The sequence below is a fragment of the Silene latifolia genome, chromosome X, assembly GCF_048544455.1.
Source record: "Silene latifolia isolate original U9 population chromosome X, ASM4854445v1, whole genome shotgun sequence".
Taxonomy (NCBI): Eukaryota; Viridiplantae; Streptophyta; class Magnoliopsida; order Caryophyllales; family Caryophyllaceae; genus Silene; species Silene latifolia.
The window spans coordinates 328782039-328795270 of NC_133537.1; the positions used below are offsets into that span (position 1 = coordinate 328782039).

The following is a 13232-nucleotide window of genomic DNA, read 5'->3' on the forward strand; positions in this document are numbered from 1 at the left end:
TTTTATTGGTTTCCTTTTTGGTGACTCACCCCTTTTTTCGTGGAATATAATTTCGGTGAATTATTTTGCATCGTGACAAATATTGGTAGAAAGTTCATTTGTTTTTCTTTTTTCGCATATTATCTTCCTATATAAAAATATATAAAATACTCTGCGTATCATTTTAAACTGGATTCTAGATATATACCTTGATATAATTGGCCATATATTGTGATTCTAAGAACTTACTTCGTTCTAATGTCTATTATAAATAATTGTATGCACGCGATATCTAATACGAAATATTAAATATTAATGAAAGGGATCTCCTATAGAAATTTAGAAATTATCGACATAAATAACGCATACTCGCAGTTGCTAATTTGCTATATCTAAATTTAATGAACGAGGGGATCGGAAATCGTATTTGATGCACTCTTTTTCAATGCAGGCATGCATGTAGACTTGTCAAACGGATCACATAAATCAGGTTAAAACCCGATTGACAGACGAGAAGCCACATACAGGTTGAGTCGGAAGAAGTCTCGAACCCATTTGGTTTCGGACATCAACCAAGCTATGGAAAAGATTCAAAGATTAATCCAAGTTTCAAAGAAGGCTTAGTTAATCTAACGCGGAAAATACATCCCTGAAACATGTTGAGGTCGGGCGCTAACCTACCCCTTCTATGACCCGATACAATATACATTAAGCTAGACTCGAACCTAACTAACACCATTTTGAGTTACCACCGAAAAACATTACCGGCAAACACATCCCGGAAGTTCAACTGTGTTTTACATGTATCTATTCCCCAACCAGAACTACAGACTTCTTTCTACTTACCAAAATCCCACGTCTCTCGCGCAAAACAACTTCTTCCATAAATTCAGCTCTCAAAATCCTCCGGTACTAACTTCAGGACGCCATTTGCTTGATCCGTACTTATTTGATATGCCATTCGTCTCCCTCATCTTTTTCGCTGGTCTCTCCGAAGCAGTTGCCCCACGGGGTCGAAGTGGAGCGAGACTTGAAGGTGGTGCGATTTCCTCAGCTACAAACCCAGTCTTACATTCTGGGCATTTAAGGAGTTTGCCCAGATAGTTTCGCATGTATTCATACTTCATCTTGCATACAGCACATCCAGTCCAAAACGTCTCACCGTCCATGGGAAACGATTGCGCATTTGCAGATTGTTCCTGGCAACCACCTTTTTGTGTCTTTCGACTTTTGTAAGGTTTCCTAGATGTCGATTTAGGTATTGGGATCTTCAGATCAACAGGTCTTACAGAAGGTTGTGGAACTGGAACTCTAGGATGAGAAGGATGAGACGGAACCTTCTGGGCTATCTTAACATGGCGTCTTGTATTATAAGCGGATCTCTTGAGTTTATCACTTAAAACATTGTAAGCATCAGTCACAAAGCGAAAGGCACCATCAGCACCGACAAACTTATTTTTATCGGGATGGAGTTGAAGTACTAGCTTTCTATAATTCTTCTTAATAGCCTCGTCATCAGCCATAGGGTTAACTCCAAGTATTCCATATAAGTCAGGTTCTCCCCCGGCTTTATTCTCGGCTGATATGTAAACGTCAATGGAAGACAACATCTGTGAAATACCGTCAAGACCAGGATACAGAGTTTGAGCCTTAAGAGTGAATTTCTTTGCTCCCATAAAATCTCTATCTGTAAACTTTCTCAAAGCAATGTCCTTCGCTCTCATGGCTTCGTCTTTATTGCAGTCCATCTTTTCACTTGTAAACTGTCGGTGCAAATCTGGAATTCTTTGAAAATAGCACCTGAAAAATGATTAAAGTTCCAAAGAATTAATCAGACCAATATGTTCCCATAATTCAATTCAAGAATACATTAGGCATACAAGACAGGTGAACAAATAAATGAGCCGAATAATCATTTTGAACGTTAGTGTTGGACAAAAATTTCAGCCAAGCCTCAAGGAGTAGCTAGTGGAGTCCCAAATCTACTCGGGGAATCAAACACGTATATAATTCAACAGGATGGCAGGCACTCAAGCAAGAGTTCTCTTCATATTTTAAGAAATAACTGAAAACAAATCCTGAATGTTTTGTTAGACATGAACGAATATTTCAAGTAACCATTCAACAGCATTCGTTAATCAGATAAGAACATCCAGATGCTAAGGGAAACATGAGTAGTAAAAAATCCCAAGCATGCCAACATGATAAAGAATATCTTTCCAAATTCCACAGTTGATCCAGAAATGAATTTAGACATATCGTGTAATTTTTTTCATAGCCCTGGATTATATGACGGAAATGAATAATATATCCACAACCACAACCCAGCCAGTGCATCCAAGATAATTAGTTAAAATAACTTCCGGATGATAATTTCTTCAACTGTACGCAAAATTTGAGAGGATGAGGGGATTAGTAAACCATTCTTGTAAACATGGCACAAAAAGGATACGATGAACAGAGTACAGATTGAGGTAACAAACAAATTGCAATTTTTTTTTTCTGAGTGAATGCAGACAGAGTGAATGGTAACAGACTCCAGAAAAAGCATGTGGGTATATGAGTATATCAGTCCAAACTGTAACAAATTATAACTACTTAGCGAGCATGCATAATTCCGGAAATGAGATCAACAATCCTCTTCAACTCTAACTAATCGGAAACCATGGAGGGAAAGGGAGAGAAGAACGGTTCTAATAATAACAAGAATCTTATAAACAGACATGCTCATCATGAATATACACACCTCCTACAAAGAGTACATATTACTCAAGGTGTTTAAGTAATAGCCAATTAAAAAATCTGTCAAGCACAAATGTCGTAACTAAAACAAAAGTGGTAGATGGCAATCACGTCATCACGCCAAGAGAGCACATGCGAAGACCGCAAGAGCTACGTAATCATTGCATAAGTAGAACACGCAAATTTGTGCCTCAACATTAGATAACATGGGATACTCATTAACATATAACAGCATATATGACCATTCAGTAGAAAAATATATGCACAGAAGTTAATTTTTTTCTAACTGAATCTTGTAAAAAAAATGCTGGTATACAGTGAAACCAATTTGATTAACTGTCCATTTCTGCAAAATGTAGTTCAGTCAGTCAGTCAGTCTTAGAGATAATTACTCAATGACGTCATCTCTAGAAAAGTTACTTGTAAGAAAATTGACAAAGAAAAAAGTAGAATAGAAGCACGGAAGCTACTTACATTTCAGTGAAACGATTATTGTTTTTATACTACATACATAAAGACTATGATATCTTACTCAGTATGCAGATCAGCAAAAGGAAAAATATAAGATTATGTAAATGGTCTGTTAAAGAGCAACACTTATCAGTTATTGAAAAAGGTAAACCGGAAGTAAACGTAATAAGTCTCTTGAAAGATATTCCGGTCAGTAATATATCCAGTTTAACCCACCTAACTAAAATTTAACTACCATACTCCGTATTAATTAAGAAATATGGGTCAGTAATTTTATCATTAAGCCTTCCAATATCAGAATTTGTGAAGTAAGTAGGCGAGGAGAGACTTTAACAGAAAGGTTAGATTGTTCAAGTATAGACAACCCTCAAAACAAGAAAAGATGCAAACTGATTCCAAACATGAAAGCCAAATCAATTCAATATAGAAAGCACCAAGAGCCTTGCTAAGGACATGTCAAAATTAAACTACACATTGAAAACTCTGCCATCAGAATAACTACGTCAGTTTTTTCTATAAAAAAACATAACTTGATAAAGTTGATGATAACATGAAGTTCATAATCAATGAGCTAATCTCAGGTGAGGCAGTACTCATGATAACATGGAGTGGATGTTCGAAGTTTGATGTAAGAAACTCAATCTATAACATTGATTACTCCCCCCTTTCCACGATGAAAGTATCTCACAAAATTAAGCAACAAGCCTACAACAACACGTCGACACCTAATAAGCAACAGCATTTGCCATGCAACCTTTGACGTATGCATGTCTAATAGTTAAGACGACACACATTTTGCTAACGTAGAAACGGAAATAGAACTTTTTTGTTGATTCTTTGTCTATTACTAACCATATATGACCACAAACCCGCAGAGAATTAATAAGCAACTAACGACAAACTCATTGATTGTTGGGTTTCAGTTATATCCTCAGATTCAAACAGCACTCGATTCATCCTATGAATACCAATTAACAGATTTTCAAAGTTAAATCAGCACAAGGGGTTGAAACAAAAGACGTACAAAAGTAACATGCAGCAACGAAAGATAAAAATGCGCCATATCCCAATTAAATTCCGAGATTCTATCAGTGCATTCCCCATCTATGGTAACAAAATTACTCAACCATAGACAACAGAGGCATCAGTTACTCAGCCCCGTTTGTCTACAAATCAATTCAGACAACCATTCAATGAACTATAGAGAACATCTTGATTCTACGGGTTGCTATGAAATCAAAGACATTTAAGAAGCCACTTAATGACATGTTAAAACAATGAAAAACAGTGTTAAAGCCTACAGATTAATGAGAAAAACTTAGTAAATCCTACGGATTAATGAGAACAACTTAGTAAAATAAAGAACAAGTCCAAAATCATTACTAAAACCCATCAAGAAATAAGTTTCAAACAAGAGCAAAATAGTCTCGTTGAGAACCGTCCTAAACTTACTACATAGTAATCATGACTATCATTATATAATTCTCATAACATGGAACGATATCATCTTAAACTTGAAACGGTCTCGAGATTTTGTGCAAAAGAAAACAAGAATCAAGAATCAAGAAAATGCAAATGCAGATCGTACCACTTCATAGACATTAAAAAAAATGGAGGGAAACCCCCAAAACATCATTAATACCATGTGACAGCATTTCATTCAAAATTAAAACGCCATTTTCACAAAAAAGATTCAAACTTTTCAATAATCATAATCATATAAATCAAGGATTTCATTTATCCACTAATCAAACTTAAACATTTACACTCAAACTTCACAAAAACCAAATTAAACCAAAACCCTAAAAATGCATATACATTTTTACAATCAAACAACACAAAATTACAGTATCAACAACAATAAATACAAACAAAAACATAAAATTAATACCCAAAAAGCAAAATTTACTGTACAACACTAAATTTAAATTCAATAACGGCCATAAATTATAAGAAAGTCAATCCTTAGATTATATGAAAATGACAAGATTATACCCAATTTAAGAACTTACCCACAAGTTAAAAAGATGTGAAGTGAAAGAAGGAATTAACAAAGTGGGGCAAATTGGACTATTGTTCTTCCCTAAATGAATTGTGAAAAGAAGAGTGGTGGGTAAATTGATTAATTAATTTCCTGGGTGTATTTGTAAACTGCTACATGGGTACACCCAGGCTAAAAGTGTGTGCTTTTAAAGACTACCCACAAACCATCACACCCCTTCGATAAGGGGTGGATTACGATTTACGATTTACGATTTACGAGTTGTTCTGTTCATTGAATCTGACCCGATTCTTTTTCAAAATGAAAAGGTTGGATGGTGAATTTTTTAGTGTTTACAATGGTTCAAATTAGATCGGTGGACTAAAATCCCGCACTCGGCTGACCGATGTGAGACATACCGAAATAGTCTCGCATTTGCTCGATTAAACAAATTTTATCTTTACGTGAAAATTAGACGTTGTTTATAAGAGTTACGTGTTTTACAAGTAGATAATAAGTCGCCTTCTTCAATTTTGTAGTATTTTTTTCCAATTTTGTGGTATTTTTTTCCATGATTACATTTTAGTAGTATTTTTTTCCATGATTACGTGCTTTTAAAGACTACCCAAAACAATCACACCCCTTCAACAAGCAATTAATAGACTATCCCGGCCACCAGTTGTAGAATCAAAGTTTTGTACTAAAGTTTTTGAATTTTGTTGTTAACGAACTGAGTTCTGTAAAGTATCTGAACTCACCCACTTCAAAAAAAAATCTTAAAAAACTTTCTTTTTCAAAATGAAAAGGTTGGATAACGCATTTTAGTGTTTTCTTAATGACGAGGGATGACAGTCACTATTTTTTGTGCGCACTGGTGAAAATCTAGTAAGTGGATTATACATCTGTGTATTACCACCAGTTTTATAATTTTTGAGTATTATAATAAAGTTTTCGAGTTTTGTTTTAAAGTTTCTGAGTTTTGCCAAAAAGTTTCTGAGTTCATTCACTTAAATATCAAGCTCCAAAAATTACAATATAACTTAAACATATTACATATAAACTTAATTAAATTTGAGTTTTGACGGCGAAAAATTAATATGTTAGTTATAAGCTTTAAAAAGCTAAAAAAAATTACACATAGGGGGTGTTTGGTAAACAGCGGATTGAGAAATTTTCAGCATATTCAAGGCTTTTAGCATGTTTAACTCATAAATCTACTATTTTGAGCGTTTGGTAAATGGCATATTGAAATAGTAGATTGAAGCTCAATCTACTGTTTTCCAATATGCTGCTCTACCCAGCATATTCACATTAGTAGATTGTGAAATATGAATTCGTCAACAATTTATACATAGATACAACAATCTATTAACCAAAATTTGCTAATTACCAAATACTTTTACTAAATCTGGTAATTGAAATATACTAGTCAAACCTGTTAATTCAATCTGTCATTTATAATCTGCTTAACCAATCTGCTTCTGCTAATAGCAATCTGCTGATTACCAAACAAGGCCATAAACTCAATAACAAATGAGGTTTGAGGCCGGTACTACATCTGATGTATGTTCCTATTTCTCGTGAAAACCCCCGATATATCGTATAAATAATAGCCTGCAAACAACGTATACCAGATAAACCACCCGAGGGTGACAAACTCAAAGTCTAAAAGACATTTTTGTAGGTGATGGGGCATATTCTGCACCGCTGACCAAGTCAACATATTGAGCAAGGTCAAAGATATCCACAGCAAGTCAACGACTTGGGCAACCCTAGCCGTCGACCCATCGGCTGTCACTGGGTCTCGGCATGACAACCCGCCCCGGGACACATACCCGCGTACTCATATCCAAGACCCCTCGGCGGTGAGTCAACAGGGCCCGCCGGCCTGTTGAAGGTCCCTCGGCCGAGGGGTAGATCAGTCTTTCCACCTGCTAGCCACTTGGCCACTTGGCCACTACGTGACAAAAGGTGAAGTCTATAAATACTCCTCAACCTTCATTGAGGAAAGGATCCAATCCAGAAATACACAACTTAACCTAAATACACTATTCATCTGGTATAATCTTCCTTATCTCTCTACAATATATTCCTAGCCAATTAGCATACAACTTATACATCTAAGTTTACTGACTTGGGCGTCGGAGTGGGTACGCTTGGCTCAAAGCCAAGCCCTCGCCTGCGTTCATTGTTGCAGGAGAGGCCGAGAGGAACGATTAAGACCAAGGGAGAATCCAACTCAAGACATCATTCAACAAGCCACGGGTGGTAACTATACTTACTCTGGAATTACACCCGGAACAATTGGCGCCGTCTGTGGGGATCGCATACTAAAAGCTAAGAAAATGTCGAAACAGCAAGAGGTGTTCGTAACCGACGAGCCCCTCCACCCAGATGATACCTTCAACAATTCTGGAGTCATGCGGCCCTCCACCGGCGGAGTGATCCAACCGAGTTCGGGATGCCAATAACACTGGATGCGCGCCGCGACCCAACCAAGTCACCCTCATGGGACATGTGGTCGACATGGCATTACTAAAGCAACTTCTAGACCTCATTGGTAGTACGTCGGCTCACACTGTCACACCGACAAGAGCGGCGGAACCCGCACAGGAGACCAGGGCCCAGAATGTGACTCCAAGAGACTTGAATGGAGCGCTAGAAGAAGTTGGCCCTGTCAAAACGCCGGAAGAGCCCAGAATGCAAGTGGTGGACACAAGTCCTGACCGCGCTCGCGGGAGGACAGCGTCACCGCAGCAGCCACGAGGCCTGCCCCGGAGAAATGAAAGAAGTCCAGGCTCGTAGTCGGAGAAGAAGAAGCCCGACTCGCGAGTCGGGAAGAAGTCCTTCCCGCCACGGGGAGAGGAGCCGAACTAGGGGCGTGAGGAGCCGATCGCGCGTGTCGTTCGACACGTGGTCGACAGCCCCTCGGCGACTACGTCCTAGAAATCCGGTGCCAACTAAGCTAAAATTGCCACCCATATCGTACTCGGGAGAGGCGACCCATCCGACCACGCGGAGGCTTTCGAGTCCCACATGTCGGTATGGGAACACTGACGAGGTCCGGTGCCGTGTCTTCCCCACAACCTTGCATGGGATGGCACAAAGTCGGTACAAAGGACTCCCCGACGGATCGATATACGGGTATGGCGACCTGAGAGAAAGATTTTTGGCCCAGTATTCCTGCAATAAGAGGAGGGCCGTCGAAACATCGGACCTCCTGACTATCAAGCAGGAGGGAGGCGAGACTCTCCGAAGCTATGTGAAGAGGTTCGACGCCAAAGTTCAGCAGGTTCGGGATCCGAATAGCAATCCGCCTTCGCGCTGATGAAAGGTCTCCCGAGAGGGGACTTAAAAAATGAGCTCATCAAGTGCGGCGGCCAAAGACTAGACTCCGCCAGGAAGATGGCCGACCAAGCCATTAAGGTGGAGGACTACCACAAGACCTGGGTAGGCCCCAGCGTGGCTGAGCACTCGGAAAAGAAGAGCCGCCGGGGGGATAATCCGGATGAAAGACGCCGTGACGACAATAGGTCACGGTCCGATGAACGACGCCGTGAGAATAATAGGTCACGGTCGGACAAACCTGCCAGGAGACAGGACTCGACGGGCACCGGGTGGAGTTCGGGAACGTACCACCAGAGGCGGTATAGTGATAAAACCCCACTCGTCGTATCGCCCGCCGAGGTCTTTGCCCCGAGCAAAAGCGAGGGCGAAGTGGGAGAAACCCCCAAGCCAAAAAGTGACGGTGACACGAGCCGATCTTTGTGAGTACCACGGCCACACCGGCCATTTAACCAACGATTGCCGGCATCTAAAGAATGCCATTGAAGAGCTGATCCGGAAGGGGAGCCTCGGCAAGTACGTTGCCAAAGGCCAAAAGACCGACGCCGCGCAAAGACGGGTAAGAAATCCGTCTTGAACGGATAGGAGTAATCCATGTTGTCATCGGGGGCAACGAGAACGGAGGGTCCGCTCATGGGCACAAACGACACCTGAACGAGCTATATCAGGCCATCAACTTTGTGCCCAACACAGCGATCCCCGCTTCCAACATCCCCGATATAACCATCGGAAGGAAGGACTACGAAGGAGTCATCGCTCCTCACAGCGACCCACTTGTAGTCAATTTGGACATATCCAACCACATGGTCAAGAGGTGCCCGATTGACACAGCGCGTACACGAACATCATGTTCGGGAGTGCTTCCTCGGCCTCACCAAAGTCAAGGACTTGAGCCCCCGCACCAACCCACTATACACTTCTCGGGGCCGGCCTGGTACCACTGGGATCAATCGGACTCCGTAACGTTCGGCGAAAAGAAAGCGGCTAAGAATGTCCTAGCCGAGTTCGTGGTCATCGACGGCTCGTCCGCCTACAACGTTCTCATAGGCCGAGTCACCCTGAGCGAGGCCGACGCAGTGATGTCCATCCGGGCCCTAACACGGATGTATGTCTCGGACCGGGGGAAGCGCATAAGCTCGTCTCCAAAGACGAGAATGACGAGGTGGTCAACGTCCGGATAGCGCGGAGGATGCAACATGCAATCCCTCAAAGTGGCAAAGAAATCGAAAAAGGGAAAGGTCTATCCTTACAACAGAGGGCGACCTCATGGATGTAACTAGTGGCCGACTAGGCCATTAGGACGCCGGTAATCTCGGGAATAATCTATGTAGCGGCGGAGGTGTCCAAAACAATTGTGAGCACCCCGACGCATGTTTTTATCTAAATGAAAAATCATCCAAGTCTTCCATCAGAATGTTCGCTCTTCCCATAGTCACTAGGAAGCAACAGACGCCGACTCACACTGTCATACCGACAAGAGCGGCAGTCTTTATCGATAGCGATGTCGGCTCACACCGTCATACCGACAAGAGCGGCAGCGATCTCTATGAAGAAACAGCGCGTCGTCGCAGTCACCCCAAGTAGTAGACGCCACGGCAGACACCCCAAGAGGTTTGACGCCGTCAGATCACTCCAAGTGGTAGACGCCACAGCGGCCTCTATGAAGAAAACAAAGCTGTCGCAGTCACCCCAAGTAGTAGACGCCACGGCGATCCACCCCAAGAGGTTTGACGCCGTCGCAGTCACTCCAAGTGGTAGACGCCACGACAGCCTCTATGAAGAAACAGCGCCGTCGTTAGTCACCCCAAGTAGTAGACGCCACAGCCACCCCAAGAGGTTTGACGCCGTCGCAGTCACTCCAAGTGGTAGACGCCACGACAGTCTCTATGAAGAAACAGCGCCATCGCATCACCCCAAGTAGTAGACGCCACGGCGATCACCCCAAGAGGTTTGACGCCGTCGCAGTCACTCCAAGTGGTAGACGCCACGGCAGTCTCTATGAAGAAACAGCGCCGTCGCAGTCACCCCAAGTAGTAGACGTCACTAGTCACCCCAAGAGGTTTGACGCCGTCGCAGTCACTCCAAGTGGTAGACACCACGGCGATCGATAACAAGAAAGATCTGGCTCACACTTTGTCACACACCGACAAGAGCGCAATCACCGCTAGGGAAGCGAGACACCTCGATGGCAATGACCAACGCAGGTGATACTCATGAGCGTTCAAAATGCCTTGGAAGCGTTAACACAACCGAGATACGCACTCTAGATCGCTCGGCCAAGCCGAGGCGGGAACAAAAGAGACACTCAATTAATAACGTAAGGAGACAACCCAGACGAAGACATAGACGCTAAGGTACAATCGAGACGCACAAATACTAGCGCAAGAAAAAGAAGTGAGGTAAAAACCTCGGCCGGGCCGGAGGCAAAAGAAACGAACTCTTATTAAGAATGTTCAACGAATTACAAGAAATTACAAGCATAAGCCAAAAGACAAAAGGTTACGGATATTATCTCCCTATGTCCGTTGTTGTTCACCATCGCCAGCTAGCAGCAATGCACTTTCTTCGACGGGTAACCCAAATGACTCTCTTAGTGAGCCTCACCGCCTTGCCCGCTTGGCTTCCTCCGTGGCCTCTTTAGCCTTCTCAAGAAGAGTCGCCTTCTCGGCCGCCGCCTCCTTCTCCGCCTTCTCCTCACCGCCTCTTTAGCCTTCTCCGCCACGGCCTTCTCCTTGGCTTCGAGCTTGTCATCAAGCAGCTCGTCATATCTATCCCACGGAAAGGAACCATCAAGAGGGAAGAGCTCTTCAATCACTTCCCTAGCGGCTCCTTCGGCCAAATCCCGGATTCAAAGACACATGTTAGGGAGCATGACGGTTTGAAGCATCTCAATGTCCTTCTCCTTTTGCCTAATGACGGCCTCTTTGCTCCGAACCACCTCCGATTGGGCCTTAAACAGGTCCCTGGATTCATTCCTCTCTTTGGAGGTAGAGGTCGGCGTGCCTCGAACAAGTTTACACTTCTCCGGCCAGCTTAGCGGCTTAGTGCCATGAGCCTCGGCCTTGGCTCTCTCAAGAAGGACCTCCTTTTCAACGTCCGCCTAAGTTTTCTTTCAAGAGCGCCCTCTCAAAGATCTCCCTAAGCCTCGCTCATTGAGAAGATCGCTTCGCCTTCGCGGCCACCTTCTTAGTGGCATTAAGCTCAAAAGCGGATTGAGCCACGACCTTCTCCTGCTCTACGATACGAGCACCGGTAAGACTGTTCCACCTCGCCGGCTCCTTGATCGGCTCCGTGCCCTCATCTATGAGTTGGGAGAAGGAAACCTTCTGGGATGAAGGGACAGTGGTGACCCTTTGATCACCTACAGAATGGGAGAAGGAAACCTTCGGGATGAAGGGGGCGGTGACATTTTGATCACCGACTGCACTGGGGAGGAAAACCTTCTCGGGATGAAGAGTTCACGGTGACGTGTTGATCACCACCGCACGAACTCCCCTCCACTTGTCGCCCAACAGAGCGGCGGACGATCGCGGCCGATCTACAAAATTTAAAGTAGGCATAAGTATCGACATACGCAGACATGCCGGAGAGCATCACTGAGCGGCGCCTAAGGAACCAAACTAAATCGAAGCCACAGATAGAACAATACCGTGCTTGACCTTCTTGGCCGAAAAACGCGTTTCCTCGTCGGCCAGCCAGAATCAACGGTCGCGGTAAAGACCGTCGCTTTCTTTTTACGGACAAGGGGCGACCCCTCCTCCTCGTCGGAGTCATCCCCGTTGGAGATACAAACGATCTCCACCGTCTTCTTCTGAACAGGGGGATGGAAGGCGGAGCCGGTGTCGACGCCACCACCGCCGAGGACTTCGTTTTTCGCGTGTGGCGCGGCACGTTACTAACGACCTTCGCCTGGGTCTCCACCGCACTCAAGCTTTTTCACCGCCGCTCCATGAGATCGATCGGCGACCTCCTGCGGTCATTGGGGAGAGCTTTGGGACGTAAGTTAGCGACGGTCTTATCTTTGTTCAGCCCCATTCTCCGGAGGATATCCTCGACAGTCCGGTCCAAAATGGCTGCGAAGGAAACGAAGCAAGAATTAAGTAGAAGAAATAAATCAAAGTTCAAAGACACAATGAGAACGGTGATGGGCCTCACACCGACCCCACTCACCCTGCGCTAGGGCCGGTATGAGGCCGACATGGCAAAGCGGCTCATCCTGAAGAATGATCTGCGTCGGGGGATGCATCTTTTCGGCAGCCCACTCTTGTCCAACTCAAAAGCCTCATCGCGTTTCGTCCTCCGTAAGAAGGACCTTGCCGACGTCCATTTTAAGCTTCTTCCGGAGACCCATCTGTCATGCTCCGCCTTAGTCTCGCACCGCAAATTAACTCGGTCTTTGAAAGTCGCGGGGCGGCGGATAGTCATCCAAGCACCTTAACGTACACCCACCGACCCCCCGCCCTTGCAAGAGGAAAGTTTGTCGACGAGACATAACCCTTCTCCGTGTGCACACTGTACCACCCGGCGCGGCCAGAGAATGACGGCTGGAGGTAATGAAGTCGGCGAAATAAGTTCACCGTTGGGGCCTCCCCCTTGAAGAGACAAAGCCGACTATGGTCCTCATAGCCAATGGGTGCAGTTGGGCAACAGCAACGTTCATGGCCTTAATAATAGCCATAACATGCTCGTTCAGCGGAAATCGGAGCCCGTACTC

The 13232-nt window shown here is 44.1% G+C and overlaps 1 protein-coding gene across 1 annotated transcript; it reads right to left on the minus strand.

Moving 5' to 3' along the window:
• Positions 1–586: 586 nt before the first annotated feature.
• Positions 587–5399, minus strand: LOC141618466 (uncharacterized). The gene is made up of 2 exons (XM_074435581.1): positions 5205–5399; positions 587–1779 (listed from the first exon to the last, which is right to left on the minus strand). Exon 2 carries the CDS (start codon positions 1725–1727, stop codon positions 876–878), a length of 852 nt encoding a protein of 283 aa, XP_074291682.1. The 5' UTR covers positions 1728–1779; positions 5205–5399; the 3' UTR covers positions 587–875.
• Between the last annotated feature and the right edge of the window lie 7833 nt (positions 5400–13232).